The sequence below is a fragment of the Pithys albifrons genome, chromosome 2 (genome assembly GCF_047495875.1).
Source record: "Pithys albifrons albifrons isolate INPA30051 chromosome 2, PitAlb_v1, whole genome shotgun sequence".
NCBI lineage: Eukaryota > Metazoa > Chordata > Aves > Passeriformes > Thamnophilidae > Pithys > Pithys albifrons.
Genome location: NC_092459.1, coordinates 25,018,550 through 25,036,998, shown reverse-complemented (window position 1 = coordinate 25,036,998; position 18,449 = coordinate 25,018,550). Strand labels below are relative to the sequence as shown.

The window sequence follows — 18,449 nt, the reverse complement described above, 5'->3', positions numbered from 1 at the left end:
GGCGCCCAACGTGGGGCTTGTAAACAAAGAAGGATAACTGCTATTTTGTGGCACCATGTGGGTCTTGAGCTTAGAGTTCATCAGGACCATCCTGTATAATATATTGGCTTTTTGTTGGTACAAATTCATGCCAAAAGGAGCGGCAGGTTTAAGTCTTATCAACAAATCAATGAGCAAAACTCAAATAGCCGCAATTATTATTGAGTTCTTACTCTGGATTTATGGTGCCATGAATTCGATGCCTTTGGATGTCATGTGGGTGGTGCTCTCCAGGCTGTTTTCCTGCCGCAACCTAAGCTGCTACCTCTGGGGATTCAGTGATAATAGTACGGACCCTTGGGAAGGAACAAAGGGGAATCTCTTCTCCCAACCCTTTGTCCATTCCCCATTCAAGTCTGCTACAACAGCTTTTGAGATGTTTAAATTCTCCCTGGATGCCAGAGATATCTTGCTCTTTATGGTTTTTCTGCAGGGTTGTATCCCTGCAGCTTACAGAATGTTTGAAGGTAGGGCCAGGGTTTTTCCAGAATGCATTCAGAAACCTAGCCCAGTGAAGGGGGAAAAGCGAGAGAATAAAACCCCTGATGCCACAGTGAAGGGAGAAAAGGATGAGGCTAAACCAGGAGGACAGGCCAAGCCTATGGAAGTTGCCCCTATTCAGAAAAGGAAATATAAGACCAAATTAGACCATCCAGCAGACGATGAGGGGGCTGCTGCACCTCCACAGCAAGCAGACCCAGAGCCTGAGATTATCACTGAGTCATTGTCATTTGATAATCTCCGTAGTTTGCGGAAAGACATTGCTCGACACCCGGGTGAGCCCATCCTGACTTGGTTGATCCGAGTTTGGGACCTTATGGGTGAAACCTTACAACTGGATGGTGCTGAAGCCAGGTTTTTGGGGGCTCTGGCCCAGGACGTGGCTATTGAACAGGTGTTCGTGAGGGAATCAAAGCCCCTTTCACTCTGGGCACGACTTCTAACGAGTGTAAGAGAGAAGTTTGTTTATAGAGAAATCCTGCAGGAACATCATATTAGGAAGACTTGGAAGACGATGGAAGAAGGAATTTTACGTCTGAGGGAGATGGCAATGATGGACGTGCTTTTTGGAAGAGGTGGGCAAGCCAATAATGACCCTGACAAGGTCAGATGCACACCACATATGTGGTGGGACCTTTCACGCTCGGGGCCAGCTGAATACACCGATTTCCTGGCATCCATGTATAGGGAAGAGAACCATGAAACAGTGGGCGCAGTAGCAAATAAGCTCCGGATATATGAAAGCATGACCCACAGCCCAATGCAGGCCCGTATTTCTGCTGTAGAGACATTGGTTGAGAGTCTCAAGACGCTGCCTGCAGAGGTAAAAGCGATCAGAGAGGAAATTAGGGAAAGTCTCCAAGTGGCACCAGTGCGAATGAGAACCTCTGAAGTCAGAGCCAGACGCCCCCCAGCCAGAGGAAGTGGACAGACCTCACGAACTGAGATGTGGTACTTCCTGGCCAAACATGGAGAAGACATGGGACGGTGGGATGGGAAACCCACCCGTGCCCTTGCAGCCCGAGTACAAGAACTGAAGGAGAATGGAAGAAGGTCAGTGAGAGTAAGTGCAGTCCCAGTTTCCCACGGGCAAGAATCTGACCCACAGGAGGGCACCTCCCAGGTGTACTCATCGAGAAAAGGTTCTGACCGCTATGACCAGGATCAGTGTTAGAGGGGCCCTGCCTCTAGCCAGGTAGAGGCACGGGACAACCGTGTCTATTGGACTGTGTGGATTCGATGGCCTGGTACATCAGACCCACAAAAGTATAAGGCTTTGGTTGATACTGGCGCTCAATGCACATTAATGCCATCAGGACATGTGGGCTCAGAAACTATTTCTATTTCTGGGGTGACAGGGGGATCTCAAGAGTTGACTGTGCTAGAAGCTGAAGTGAGCTTGACAGGGAGAGATTGGCAGAAACACCCCATTGTGACTGGTCCAGCCGCCCCATGTATCCTGGGCATTGACTACCTCAGGAATGGATATTTTAAGGACCCAAAGGGGCATAGATGGGCTTTTGGAATAGCCACTGTACAGACAGAAGGGATTGAACAATTGAACTCATTGCCAGGTCTCTCAGAAAGTCCTTCTGCTGTTGGACTGTTGAAAGTTGAGGAACAGCAAGTGCCAATTGCCACCACGACAGTGCACCGTCGGCAATACCGAACGAACCGTGATGCTGTGATCCCCATCCATAAGATGATCCGTGAACTGGAGAGCCAAGGGGTGGTCAGCAAAACCCACTCACCCTTCAACAGCCCCATCTGGCCTGTGCATAAGTCTGATGGAGAATGGAGATTGACTGTGGACTATCGTGGCTTGAATGAAGTTACCCCACCGCTGAGTGCCGCTGTGCCGGACATGCTGGAGCTCCAGTATGAACTGGAGTCCAGGGCAGCAAAGTGGTATGCCACTATTGACATTGCTAATGCGTTCTTCTCCATTCCTCTGGCACCAGAGTGCAGGCCACAGTTTGCTTTCACCTGGAGGGGCGTGCAGTACACCTGGAACCGACTACCCCAGGGGTGGAAACACAGTCCCACCATCTGTCATGGACTGATCCAGACTGCACTGGAGAAGGGTGAGGCTCCAGAACACCTGCAATACATTGATGACATCATTGTGTGGGGGGACACAGCAGAAGAGGTTTTTCAGAAAGGAGAGAAAATCATCCAGATCCTGTTGGGAGCTGGCTTTGCCATCAAACGGAGTAAGGTTAAGGGACCAGCCCAAGAGATCCAGTTCCTGGGAGTGAAGTGGCAGGATGGACGCCGTCAGATTCCAACAGAAGTCATCAATAAGATCACAGCAATAGCTGCGCAAGTGAAAGTATCACAGACAGATCTGGACTGGCAGCACAAGGGAGAGCTGTTCTTGGCTCGATGGGCCCATGATGCCTCGGGCCATCAGGGCAGAGATGCCACTTATAAATGGGCACGAGACCGAGGGGTGGATTTAACCATGGACATTATCTCTCAGGTTATCCACGACTGCGAGACATGTGCTGCCATTAAGCAGGCTAAGAGAGTGAAGCCCCTGTGGTATGGTGGACGCTGGGATAAGTATAAGTACGGGGAGGCCTGGCAGGTTGACTACATCACACTGCCACAGACCCGCCAAGGCAAGCGCTATGTGCTCACCATGGTGGAAGCAACCACAGGGTGGCTGGAGACACACCCAGTGCCTCACGCCACTGCTCGGAACACCATCCTAGGCCTGGAAAAACAAGTGCTGTGGCGACATGGCACCCCAGAACGAATTGAGTCAGATAATGGAACTCATTTCAAAAACAGCTTAGTTGCTACCTGGGCGAGAGAACATGGCATTGAGTGGGTGTATCATATCCCCTACCATGCACCAGCTGCCGGGAAAGTTGAGCGGTGTAATGGACTGTTGAAAACCACTTTAAAGGCGTTGGGTGGAGGGACTTTCAAACACTGGGATCAACACTTAGCAAAGGCTACATGGCTAGTCAACACTAGAGGCTCTGTCAATCGAGCCGGCCCTGCCCAATCAGAACCCCTTCACACTGTAGATGGAGACAAAGTCCCTGTAATACACCTGAGAGGTATGCTAGGGAAAACAGTCTGGATCAACCCTGCCTCAGGCAAAGGCAAACCCATTCGTGGGGTTGTCTTTGCTCAAGGATCTGGTTCCACCTGGTGGGTGATGCAGGAAGATGGAGAGACACGATGTGTACCTCAAGGGGAACTTATCTCTGGGTAAACGACTCATATTACTGTATTTGTAAACACTTAATTATTTGAAAGAAAATTTAAGTTTAATGTAGAGTATCGGCATGGAAGAGAATTTAGGGGTGGATAATGTTGTAGTTTGGGATTATTATGTAAATTCTCTCCCCTGCCACTTAACTGCCCAGGCCAGCGGTTGACAAAAGAAGTAGTTAACTGTGATCGCTGGGGTGGGGGCAGGTTTGTCTCTTTTGGTTTTTTTTTTTGGATATTCTCCTCAGTCTTGGCTCGGTGGAACGGGGGAGTGGGGGCTCCAAGGAGGCAGGCTGCCCTGCTGGTTACTGCTGGGGTTTTCCCTGGCTGTCTTGCCGCTGCCTACTTCGGATTACTTTTTCCTGCCGTGCTGCTACCTGCCTTGGATTTGCTGCTGGTCGCTCGTACCTTTTCTGCTTCTTGGACGGGGAACACAAGGGAAAGAGACTGAGTCCATCTGAAAGCCCACTGCTCGTCTGTTTCGCTGGAGAGGGACTGAAACTCACTCTGCAGCCAGCGGGCTGTGACAAGGACACTTAAGTATAACCTTTTCTCCCGGAGGAAAACCTGCTGGGTTTTGTTGTTGTTGTTTTTTTTTTCCTCTTATGGTGTTGGGGAAGTGGGTTGCACTAGTCTGTTTACATATATATATATATATATATATATATATATATATATATATAGCAGTTATCCTTCTTGTATTAAAATTCCTTTTCTTAAATTTGATAAAGAGTGGTGTGATTATTGTGGAGGAGGCCCCTCCCCTGCTTGTGGGTAAAACATTTTGGTTTTTCCCCTCAAACCGAGACATACAGTTGCTCTTTGATGACACTGAAATCTTGGAAATCATTAAGGCACATAGTTTTGCAAACTATAAATTCTTCTAACACTGAAGCAATGAATGCTTTTGTGCTTAAAGATTGCTTTAAATTTCTAAGAGAAATGTGTAATAGTATGCAATGCATGTTTAATGAAACAGTGCAACGAGCAATATGCTGCACACCACTATTCAGTTTCATGGCTTTGGGTACAGTGCTTACGAGTCCTGCTGCAAATAGATACATTGAATCAAAGGCGGTTTACAGCCCTAGGGACTGCTGGGAGCAATTGGAAATCTTCTGTCATGAAGAATTATGAGAGATTTTTGAAGGACAAACAAAAGTTAGGCTGCATATTGTTGCAGTAAGAAGTGGAGGTCTGCCTTCAGCCTTCTGCTGTTGAAAACATTTATATGCTTTGCTGGATATGTTTCATATAGTGCTATTTTTTATTATAAAAACAATAGCCTTTCACCTTTAAAAAAATTATAAATACATTTCAGCAGATGTCAACACCTATTTACTATTTTTCCCATACAATATAAGGAAGGAGAAAGTGTAGATTTAACTGAAAAGACCGAGGGTACTTGAAAAGGGAGTAATGTCAGAGCTAATTACAGCAATTGTGATAGACCAAGCCTCACAAAACATTATTTCTTTTCCTAGATGTGGTCAGGGAATGGATTGCTGCCCAGACAGATTGTTTGCACCAACCTTTGCTTTCTGTACTTTTCCTGAGGGATCCTTAACTATCCACCATTAAGTGTTATGTGTCCAGAAGTGCTTGATACCACACTTGTGGACCCTTCTGTGACAGGAATGGCCATAATTGTCATATTACAGAGCAGAGCTTCTTATGCAGCATACATTTTAATAGATATGTAACCTTCATGTGATGGGCAATCACCCGCATATTCACCAAGTGAATGGAAAATGGAGTCTAAAAAGAGGGTTTATAAAAGTCCCAAGAATAGGTTTCATGATACCAAAAAATTAGTATTGTGATAGAAATTTGAATTAGTACATTGTAAAATAAACTCTAATGTTCCTGAATTCCTGAAAATAATGATATCTTCAAAGGTCTGAAATAGAAAATTGTTATGCAAGAGTTTCTCCTCCTTTTTCATCTCCATAAACCAAATTCTGTTCCTCCCAAGTCATAACTACTCAAACGACTCCAATAAACTTTCTACAGTTTAGGTATTGTTTCAGGAGTGTATTCTTGCTCAAGGAAACTCATATGCACACGCTCAATGATAAGATTGAGCAGATGCTTTTTGCTTTCTGACTGAGATGGAGCATTAGTTGAGTCATATAAATTAATTTTCTGTTAGAGCTGAATCATTTTGTACACCATGGTCTCTTTCTCATATGTTGACAGCAGGCAAGAAAGGTGCTGAAGCTTTTCTGTTGCTCATGTTCTCCTTTTTGAAGTGGGATTGGAATATTACCACATCAGTATTTCAATCTCAATCAAATAATTTGGAAATATATTTTAAATGTGAGCTCCTATTCAGTCCATGCTAGAACCAGTATAACTCTAATTTTGCCTCAAAAAAAAATTACTACCAGACTCCATGAAAGCACATAACAAATCTGAAAATATTTTCCCTATGAGTTTTCTAAACCAATATAGTTCAGAGTGATTTGGTCTTGGTTTAAAGAAAGCCTATCAGTGGTTGTTTATACAAAGAGAAGTAGTTTAGAAAATTGTGGTGGCTTGACCCTGGCTGGATGCCAGGTGCCCACCAAAGCTGGCCTATCACTCCTCTCCTCAGCTGGTCAGGAAAGAGAAAACATAATGAACAGCTTGTGAGTTGGGATAAGGGCAGGAATAGATCACTCACAAGGTTCTGTCACAGGCAAAACAGACTCAAGTGGGGGAAAAATTAATTTATTACCAATCCAATCAGAGTAGGGTAAAGAGAATTAAAACCAAATCTTAAATCACCCTGCCTCCACCCCTCCTTTTTCCAGCCTCAACTTCACTCCCGAATTCTCTACCTCCTCCCCCACAGAGGCACAGGGAACCAGGGAATGGGGGTTGCAGTCATTTGATCATAAGTTGTCTCTGCTGCTCCTTCCTTCTTAGTGGGAGGGTTTGTCACACTCTTCTCCTGCTCCAGTGTGGGGTTCCTCCCATGGGAAACAGTTGTCGACGAACTTCTCAGTGTGAGTCCTTCCCATGGGCTGCAGCTCTTCAGGAGATCAAGTGTGGGTCCCAAGGCACAGGGTCACACATCCTGTCAGCAAACCTGCTTCAGTGTGGGCTCCTCTCACCATGAGGCCGCAGGTCCTGACAGGACGCTGCTCTTTCACAGGCTGCTGCCAGGCCTTCTTTTTCCACTTCTCAACTATGTTATCCCAGAGGCACTGCCATCATTGCTGATGGGCTTGGCTTTGACAAGCAGCAGGTCTGCCTTGGAGCCAGCTGGTGTTGGCTCTGTGGGACATGGGGGAAGATTCTGGCAGCTTCTCAGAGAAGCTGCCCTGGTAGCCCACATCCCCCAACATCAAAACCTGGTCACAAAAACCTAATACAAAAATGCTTTCTGTGAAAGGAAAAAATATTAAAATGAATCGCTGAACTTGCAGAATAATCATTCCAGATAGGAGAAAAAAGGATTCAAAACAGTAAAGGTAACAAAAGCATTCAGATCTGGAGAATATACCATAATTGAGGCAACCTAAGTGAAAGTACTAAAGCAGCATGAAAGTCGAATTGATTTTTGGGAGCTGTATAATGCAAGGAAAGATTGGCAGTTATATTATGTACTAAAAACCACCTGCTGTGCACAAGGAAAAAACACCTCCTTTATATATTGTCCTTTGATATTTTTAAGATTATTGATAATATCCTTCTGGCTGCAATGAGTTTGTGTGAATCTGTCTATTACAAAAAGCTTTCAAAGGAAGATCCTAATTGCCTTTACATTATGCTGGTATTTTCTGAGAAGCAATTTAATGGAGCTTTGCATGAAGTGTAATTCAAATTAAAGTTTAAACTGATAAAGTAGGATGCATCTTTCATTTTCCAGTAATTTAAAACAAAATAGCACTAGGAACAAATAAGGATAACTGTAAATAAACTGAATTGCATCTACTATTTGTTGACTGAAGGAGCTGTTCCCTCCAACAGCTTTATTAGCTTTATTAGCTTTATAGCTTTATTATAGATAATATAGTGAGAGCACTAAAACAACGACTGTCTTAAAATATTGAGCCCACTGTGACATATAGTTTTTTTGACATTCCCAGCTTAGTACTATTATGGAATCATAGAATGCTTTGGATTGGAAAGGACCTTAAAAGATCATGATTAAAGGGTGTTGAGTGTGCTTCCTTTCAGGAAGCCCTTTTACATACAACTACACAAATGGCATGTACAGTGCTTTTGGTGTACTCCTACTTTAGAAGTTGGAAAATGCGCAGACATGTAGAAAATTATATTCTGCTTTGGACGACCAGAGGACTGTGTCACTATAGTACAAATTACCTCTGTGACACATTGTACAGAGGGATTATAATCTTTCCTTTTAAAACCAGGATTGGTTTAAAAGTTAAAAACTGTGGTTAAATACAGCTGTGACTGGATTATTAATGTTACTACGCAGTCTTATGCATTGTGCAATATTTAAAATAAACAAAATATCAAAACCTGTGTTGACATCCCAAAGCTGCCAATCTTTTACCAAAATTTGATTTCATTAAATTGGTTGCCACTGGTGTAGTATTGATTCAAGGAGAGGAATTTGTATTATTGAATTTCTGATATGTCATATCATGCAAATACCTCCTGTTGATTTTCTTTCCAATCTGATGTCTAAACTGAAGAACAAAGGACTATTTTAACATTGTAAATGCTAATGAAAAAAGTGTGTCCCTTACCAATTAAGAAGAAAGTAAGAATGTCAGAGAACAATTAATTTTCCCTACACTTTTTTTTTCCTCTATCGTAAGCCTGGAGATGTGAGGTGATGGTGCTTTAGAAGTACTTTTCTTGTCTCTTCTGTTCCTTTTCTACACTATTTATGTGTCACAGTTTTAGTCATTTTTCCTTCATATGATTCTGGATAGTTGGCGTTTGTTTGGGGTTTTTTTTCTCTGTTTACTTCTGGAGTTTGCCAGTTTTCCTGTTTAAAATCTGGAGCCTTTTTTGATATGTAATATCTATGATGGCTGCATAATTTTGTTTTGATGACTTATAAATCTGCATCCATATTAGTAGGCAGTGTATTTCAATAGGCATAGATTTACAGGGTAAATCAATTAGTGTTGACAACCCAAATCACCAATATTCATGTTTCGGGGAGCTTTGACTCACACTAGACCTCATTTGGGACTGAATGCCCAGTCTAAGCAGATAAGTATCCAAGGTGTGAGACTGTTCTGGTGCAGGTTCATCTGAAAGAAATGGAGTTCACATACTCTTGAGACACAAGTGAAACAAGGCATTTCAGCTGGGAACAACCAGGAGGTTTTCTTCAAAACCATGCTCTGATCTAAACTCAAACATTAATATAGTCGTACAACACATTTTAGCAAAACACTCCTAATTGTTTCTTATTTTGCAGCTTCAAAATTCTGATAGTTTCCTTGTTTCATTCATGCATTATTCACATTTTACTGCTCATGTATGTAGTTATTCAATGACTTTTTCTTGGAGTTATTCACAGCATTTCATTCATGCATTATTCACATTTTACTGCTCATGTATGTAGTTATTCAATGACTTTTTCTTGGAGTTATTCACAGCTATACAACATAGGCAAAAGGTATTACTGTTCTGATTTACTGTCCCCTTCCCTTTGTTTCGTGCACTCATAAAGGATAGCAGCTTATCATGAAATTGTGAAATCCATCTGGGAGAAGTTCCTGGTTGTTCAATCATTATGGATTTCTTGCAGCTGAGATTAATTCAGTAGAATATAGGTGATCTTGTCATTTCCTTAACCAAGTACTGTGAATCTTTGAAAGAGAATAATAACTAATTTGGGACTTCATATTTCAGTATACCAATTCTTGTGAATTGGTTGTGATTTTTTTTTCAGTTTGGCTAGCTGTTTTATTTTCAAGCTTTATATTCCTTTGAAGAACTTTTTAAAGACTGTTTTCTTTGACTCATCAGGAATCATTTTTCTTTATTATTGGGATGTTACTGCATTAATAGTGAAATATTATAACATTGCTCATTTTGTTAACAGTAAACTCCTCACAATTTGTTATGAGACCTGTTATTTTTAATCTTCTCCACAACAGAAAAAGAAAGACTATAAGAAGAAATGGCTGGTATTAGCATATACAGCTCAATAGAAGAATGCATGAAAATTGTTCCTTCAAAGGTGAAGACTAAAGTCTGTGTATTATGTCAGTCAGCAATGGTGGTCTGTCTTTTCATCTATAAACAAACTGAAACACATTTGATATCTAGTTTTAAAGATCATCACCATCAGCTGTAGATTTCCAGGAAGAATTCAGTTTGTTATTGCTTTTTTAATTAGCTGACCTGGTGTACTGTTGATATTAAAACCATTGAAAGTAGGATTCTCGATGCTACACAAATGAAAGCAATCCAGTATCTCATTTACATTCATCTCCTGGTGTCTGCAGCAGATCTATAAATAGAATAGGCTACACACAGAAATTTATTATTGCAGCTGATAGCAATTTTCTTTGCAAAGGTGTCTGGAGGCATTATTCATCAGATTCATTCTGGTAGAGTCTCCTGCTGAGATCCTCTCTCCCCAGATCTGCGGGTGGTCAGTTTAGGAACTCACTAATCAACTGCTATGAACAAAAACTGTCACAAGACTTAGTTCTCTCTTTTAAAAAATACAGGACGTCTTTTAGCTCCAGATTATTTTTTTAACCTGATTGCATGGATATTATAAGCAGATAAGAGAGTTTTAGAATCACATGTATTTGACATCTTACCAGTGGTCATCCTAATGATTGCACTATTATCAGAAAACCACAATGACTGTGATTTAATACAACACACATTATGTCTTTTGCATTCATACCTAGGGGCACATGTGACCTTTTCAAGTATAAGGCAGACATGTTTCTGTTCAATACTGAGGATGGATAGCAATTACATGAACTGACCTATCTAGATGTTATCTAATTTTGGCCATTAAAAAAAGGAAGAACAAATAAGACCTTTAATGAAATTATATTTATAATAAGTGATGGATGGGAATGTCTTACACTCCTGATTTTCCTATCTGTTTTTGGTTTCCCACCATATCTGTTATTGTGCTAGAATATGCACATTTCTAAACCTTTGATTTTATCACCCCTCAAGACTGATTACAACTTATTTTTCCCTTGCCAATTCCAATACTCTTTCTGTGACTGAAAACATAAGTTATATGATAGCAGAAATATTACCTGTTTATTCTGTTTCTATTTCAGTATAGTCATTACTGTAAGCATATTTCAGGGGGGTTTTATATCCTACTGTGTTGTCACAAGCTATATGTAATACATGAATATACAAATGATGTTTCCATTTGTAAAGTAAACTAGTAACTTTCATTTCTTTTTGTTTTCACATTTTTTAATTTCTTCAAACATAATAGAAGACCTGTTTTTCTGTAGCAGTTATTTTGACGATGTTATGACAGCAGCAGCACAAACAACTAATGAAACATTAGAAAACACACGTATCTCAGCATGAAAGAAAAATTAAAATATAGAATATAAAATCTGTCAAATCAAGTCACCAATAAAGCATTTTGGCATTTCTAATGCCAAGTACACTAGTGAAAACAAGGAGATCTATTACAACTCTAAGTCAAATGCCACTGATTTTCCATGAGTGTAAAATCTATTCAGTTTGGTTTAAGTGCACTTTTGATGCTTATGTATATTTTTGTTGTTTTTAATTTAAATTTCTCAGTGATGCAGAAAATTGGTATTGTGAGTGCCCTAAACTCTACACTGGAAAACTCTGCCAGTTTGCAACTTGTGATGAAAATCCATGTGGAAACGGTGCTACGTGTTTTCCGAAGTCCAAGCGAGATGCTGTTTGCTTGTGTCCGTATGGAAGATCTGGTATCCTCTGCAGCGATGGTAAAAATCTTTTTTATTCATGCATTAATTGTAGTTTCTATCATTCATAGAAGCTGTGGTAAGAAAAAAAGTCAAATATTTTGAAGGCAAAACACTGATAGTGACCACTTCCCACCTACAAACGCAGCCCAAAATCCAGTCGCAAAGAATGGCTGAGCTGATCACCTTCCCACTGTTATTTCATAAAAGTGCCTGTCAGAGAAAGGGAAACAAGGATCAAAGAAGTTGAGAGTTTACAAGCTAGGAAATGCCAGGTAGTGTCTGATATTTTAGTGAATTACCTGGGGAAAAGCAGAGAGAGATTTGACTGAGAGCTCCTTTGAAGAAATCGATATGCACTGTAGTCTCATTTTTCCTCTACTTAGGGAAGCATTACTTTGTACATTTTGCATATAAAACCAGTGTATACAGAAAACTTTCTGGATTATAAGAATATCACCAGGTACCAAAATTTTGTTAATTTTTCAGGTCAAAAAGAGGAACAAAAATAATATTTACCAAGTGCTTTACCATGAAACAGGAGACAGGATGAACGGAAAATAATAATGCAAAGTAAATAGTTCATTTTTATCAATATTATCAAATGAAGAGCTTTTATTCCTCAAGCATTGGTTATAATAATTGTTCTAGGTCAGAATTCCTGTGCATGAACATCCAAAGTATACTTGTCCCTTAACATTCAATGTAATGAAGTAATGACTGAAAAGTCTACATACAGAAAATAATCATTGGTTCTGAGCTGATTTAGCAGTGAAGTGCCTTTTCAAAGTGATGCAACACAATAAATATTAAGAAATTACTGGTTTTATAATAGTATATACATATTTAAGTCTTACTTAAAATTTTTATTTCCAAAATTTTCAGTAGATAAATGTTTATGTTTTATCCATGTTTTCATCTAAGCCTGATAACTGATAGCAAATAGCAAATACAAGAGGCAAATATATGAAATGTGTACAATACTTTCTTGGTAATCTTTCTTAGCTTGCAGTAGCATAATACATTGGGACTGCATATGCTGTATCTGTAGTGATCCAGTCTGCCTTTCTCTGTTGCTTCTCAGTTCCACTGCACGCTCTTTAAAATGAGGCTCCAGAGCTGATTGAAGGTGCAACATTCAAGGTGTGATAATGCCACCACTTTATACAGTGCTGTTTGACATTTTTCTCTTTTACTCTCTGCCCTTTTCTTAAACAATTCTTCCATTCTATTTTCTTTTATGAGTACACTGATGTATTCATGAAAGTGCTCCTAATACCTCTTTTTTTGAATGCTGATGGCAAGTTCAGAGCCCATTATTCTATAATTATGGCTAGGACTGTTTTTGAAATCTACCCCAATTTACATCTGTCAACATTGAGTATCATCTAATGCTTTTTCCCTGTCATTGTTTAATGAGGCTCTTCTGCAGCTCTTTGTATTTAGCTATCTTTAAACTGGAGGCTGCATAAAAATTGGGAGCCTAAATGGAGAGAAAGTACACAAATTCATTAGTTGATTAGACTATAAAACTGAAGTCTTTGAAAACACAGAAAAAAATCATTTTATTGAGTGGAAAGGGAAAACTCTGTCTAGATCAACACTGTAAGCAAGCAAAACTGGAAAGAACACTCAGCTATGTAGGGCAGAGTATAAATCTAGCATAAGACCACAACCTAAGAAATTATTATGGAAATATGAAAAATTATTTTATTGAACTGTGTCTTAAAAGTTTAGAAGGAATAGAAATTTACTGAGCACCGAGATTTAAAGTGAGCTTCAAGATGCTCCATTATTACATATTCTAAAACAAAGAAGGGAGAAACAGAGCCACAATGCTGTGAAGTCTGGATTCAGCCTTGTGCATAGTTCTAGCAGCATTGAAGCCATAATTTGGGGGAGGTATTTGAAGATAATGATAGATTGTCTAATTAAAATGGTAGAACAATTTAAATTATTTTAGAAACAGAAGGCAAAGTTGTTTACTGTAACAAAATAAGTGTCCCAGATAATAAATTTAATAGAAACAAGTGGTCCATTAAAATTAAAGCATAGACTTACACATTTTACACAAATCATCTTCTGTTTAAGTTATACAGTATATAGTCTCTACTATTCAGATTAGTAACCTAGTACATGTTACTTTGTGTTGAAAGCTGCTTTCTCCTAAGTGTTTATCAAATAATAGTTGATCTTCATCAACAAGAAGTGACCAAGATGTCACAATGATTATTTGATAAAATGAATATAACTAATATAGCAAATAGAATTGCAATTTCATGCCAGCTTTGCTGTTCCCACCAATAGAGATTATTTTAAAAAGACAAAGTAAGGATAAATAAAGGTATAGGCAGAGCCACAAATGAGCCCACTGCTACAAGTCTCCCCAATATCAGAGCTCCAATTACCATCAGTTAGGAGCTGGAAGTCACATTAAGAACATCAACCTCTACAAGTATGTAAGAAGTGACAATAAAACTATTGTCACTATTAAATGAAAACAAAACAAAAACAAGAAAACAAACAAACAAAACCCCCTGAGCTGCTGGACATGGCAAGTTAAAAATACACCACTTTATGAGAAATGTACAAAATTCAAAAAGTGAAGAAAGTTATAGGGCTATCATAAATATGACAAATGAGGCAAAAATATAAGGATAGATAGTAACATCTATTAGACAAGCCTATATATAATGGAAAAATAGACAAGTTACAGGGTTGACAAGGAATTTTCTTAGATTTTGAAGCAGATGGAGCATACTGCAGTCTAAGCAGGCTGGCAACAATGGCTCTGGCTTTATCTTAGTTATGTTATGCTTGCTTCAGACATCAATAAAAGCTTCCTAAAAGCATGTCCATTTTTCCAAATACATGTAGTAACAAAATGCATTATCTCTCACTACACTTTTCCTTCCTTATGACCATGATATTTTGACTGCAAGTTAACCATTATACATTGAAATCTCTCTCAAAAAGCTACATAATAAGGCATAATGGGCCAAGGGAATGCAGTATGATAATATTAAATAGGAGAGAGGACAGATTGTGTTGATCAGGCAGAGAACACAGCCAGACAATCAAACTGACCAGTCAACTCTTCATATGTGACTGGCCATTTTCGTCTCTGTGTCCCTCTATTTTTCCACAGTTGTTCCTCCCCAAATCACCTAATTCTCTCCATTAAACATTCTTAAGTCCTGTGCTATTCCAAAATGCTCTTCACTTGCATCCTGTGATGGGTCTCACACCCCAAGGCACCACTCTGTCCAAAGGGTGATTGATCCAGGATGAACGCACTGTGGTTGTGTCACACCTTAACACTAGGGCTGAAGGTCTACTGGGACGGCCCTGGGAGGGGTCTGGAAAAGGTGTTCCTTCCTCTGAATCCTTAATTTGGGTTCCTGCCTGCCATTGGGCTTTATGCTCCTCTGGGATTATGGAGATAGACCAGAGGTGAGCTGATGATTCCTGCAATAGGACTGGGATTTTACTGTTGATTTGCAGACTTAAATGCCTCAATGATTCCCAACTTGAGTGGGGGAATGAGAGGATGGGGTGGAGCACACCATTAAAACACAACACTTTGGAACAGAAATTATGTCTATATGGGCATCTTGACTCAATCTCTCAAATGGCTTTTTAAACTGTGCATAAACGGATCTATGTCATTTAAATTGAGTCCAGTTATTAAGCTCTGTGTTTTCAGTAGATTTGTCTAAAAGCAGCCAGCATTCAAGCCCTTAGTCTGATAAATTTCTTTTCACATTTAAATTAGTAAAAAGTTGCTTGCATTGTGGTTTTTTGCAGTCTGTAAATCTCCTTCCACTGTTTAGTATCACAGAGTTGATTAGAGTTGCTGAATTGCTACAATCTCTGTAATCAGCCTTTCTTTCTTTCTTTTCTTCTTTCTTTTTAAGGCCAGGATGTTTGAAATGCATGAGTGTAAGGAATTTAGATACGTAAGACACAGAAATTTTAAATAGGAAATAGCAGAGTATCATTGTCATGCAGAGTTGTGATGGCCTCCTAAATGCAAGTGAGCAGAAATGGTTCATTCACCATGACTGGAATTTGACACCTGGACTTCTAAACCCTTTATGTTATATTTCTGTTAATTATGTGTTACACAAGACCTTCTGAGAAGCTGTTCATTGTAACGTGAGACATTTTGTTAAACCAGGTACTAAGAGCAAGCACTTTGGAAACACAAACGCACAATTAAAGGGAGTAGAATTTCCAAGGAATGTGCATCACTAAGATGAGTAATTGTGTCAGTTGCAGTGTTTTAGACCAAACTTCAGTGGTTTAGTTTTACATATGTACGTAGACAATATGAAACAGAGTCCTAATTGTGACACAGCATTTAGCAAACACACCTTGTGCCATTCACAGCACTCATTCACAGCAGTCTGTACTGATCTTCCTTGAAACATTTCTGAGCAACATTTATGGTAATGCTTCACAGTCCAAAGGATTCCAGCAAGTTTTCTGTAGAATGTATTCCCCCATGTATAAAATTCATTTCAAAATGTTGAAGTGGGAATAGCCACTTGCTTCAGGCTCTGTAGAGTGAAAATCAGCCTGCAAGGGAATTGTCTCTGTCCAGCTATGTTTGGCACACAATGTCACCTTCAGAGCTGTTTGGGTCTGCAGACTAAATCATGCAGTTTGGAGACAGCAGATGCCCAAAGCAAATTTCCTCAGCCAAAAAAATCTGCATTGCAAGGTTTCTGGTCAGTGATAAAAGACCTTGGGGAAGGCTGGTCAGAGTTGCTCTTTATTCTGTTCAAAAGAATTTATTTTCTGGGTCATTTGATTTTCACTTGGCCTTAATTTCCCCCACCACTCCAATGTGAGGAATGTCATAAAAATTGTAAAAAACACACTTAGGCACACTCTTACACTATTAATGTCACTGGTGTATTGCCAGTTTTTCAGATTCATATTTTCCTCCTGTTCAGTGAAATCACCTATATTATTTCAAATTTCAGCTCCAAATCAAAGTATAACTCTGATGACTCCTTGAATACTAATGTCACAGGATAAATCAAAAGAATCCATTAGTATTTACAGGGGTTGAAAAGGGGAAGGCATACACCTGAATTGCCCATTATGTGGATCACTAACTCCTCATACAACAGGCTTCCAGACATCAAGAGTATTTTACTACTATCTGAAACTCCCAACTGGAACTGCACCAACCTGCAGCTCCAGCATCAGCTTTTCCTCCTTGAACTTCCCAGAGTTTTCAGCAAGAAAAGTGGGTTTACATGGCAAGATTCCCCTGTCACCTGTTTTAAAGACCATGGTGAGACAGACTGCCCCTCTATAGCCCATGAAGGTCCATGGTGGAGCAGAAATCCACCTGCAACACATGGAGGACCTCACACCAGAGCAGGTGGGTGTCCAAAGGAGGCTGTGATCCCATGGACTGTAGCAGGATCTGGCAGGACCTGTGGACCCATGAAGACAGGAGCCCATACTGGATCAGGTTTGCTGGTAGGACTTGTGACCCTCTGGGGAACCCACACTGGAGCAGGTTGTGAAGAACTGTAGCCCATGGGAAGGACTGACATGGGAAAAGTTCATGGAGGACTGTCTCCCATGGGAGGGACCTTACACGAGAGCAGAGTAAGAGTGTGGAGAGTCCTTCCACTGAGGAGGAAGGAGTGGCAGAGACCTCATCGTAACCACCATTACCCATCACCCTGAGCTGCTAGTGGTGGAGGAGGCAGAGAATGTAGAAGAGAATTTGACCCCAGGAAGAAGGGAAAGGAGTGGGCAAATGTTTTAAGAATGTCTTTTTTTTCCCATTACCCCACCCTCATTTGATGGACAATTTTCCCCCAAGTCAAGCCTGTTTTGACCATGACAGTAACTGTTGAGTGACCTCTCCTTATCCTTATCCCAAATCATGGGTTTTCATTACATTTTCTCTGTCCATATGAGGAGAAGAGTAATACAGCTGCTTTGGGGGGCACATGGCATCCAACCAGGGTCAACCCACCACAACTTGGAAGACTATAAAATACATTGCATGGTAGTAATTTTCATTCCTTTTTTAACATTGTCTTTACAAATAAGATCTCTGCAACAACCCTGTGCAGAAGATTGGCTTGAGTGCTACTCAGTTGAAAGGAATTTGAGGGTGCTGCTCTACAGTCAGCTGGATATGATCCAGCAGTGTGCTCAGGTGGCTAAGAAGGACAAGGACATCCTGGCCAGCAGGCCACTGATTGTCCCACTGTACTCAGCACTGGTGAGTCCACACCTCCAGTACCATGTTCAGTTTTGGGTCCCTCACTTCAAAAGTGACATTGAGGCACTGAAGCATGTCCAAAGAAGGGCATCAAAGCTGGTGAGGAGTCTGGAAAACATGTCCTGTGGGGCACATCTGAGGGAACTGTGGTTGTTTAGTCTGGAGAAGACTCTACAACTACCTGAAAGAAGGTTACAGTGAGGTGGGGCTCTGTCTCTTCTGCCATGTCTCAAGTGAAAGACAAGAGGAAATGACCACCATGAGAGGTTCAGATTAGATTTTAGAAAGAATATTTCACTGAAAAGTGGTCAGCCATTGAATAAATATACTGTGCCACCATGAGGGCAAGAAAAAAGAAAATCAGGGCGGCCTGGGAAAAGTCAAAATGACCTTGTATTGTTTTATCTAAAGCCTTGATTTATTTTCCAGGGACATTGCTGGGCTCTCAGGTATCCGTGGGGGTGCGAATAAATAGCTGAAACTCTGTGTGTGTGTGTGTGTGTGTGTGTGTGTGTGTGTGTGTGTGTGTGTGTGTGTGTGTGAGCCAG

General features: G+C 40.5%; 1 protein-coding gene across 1 annotated transcript in view; it reads left to right on the top strand.

The window, feature by feature from the left end:
- The window catches only part of EYS (eyes shut homolog), a 782,127-nt gene that overhangs the window by 711,090 nt on the left and 52,588 nt on the right, over positions 1-18,449 (top strand). The window contains exon 41 of the mRNA XM_071548512.1: positions 11,491-11,663. Within this exon, the coding sequence (XP_071404613.1) occupies positions 11,491-11,663 (173 nt within the window). The remainder of the gene's footprint in view (positions 1-11,490; positions 11,664-18,449) is intronic.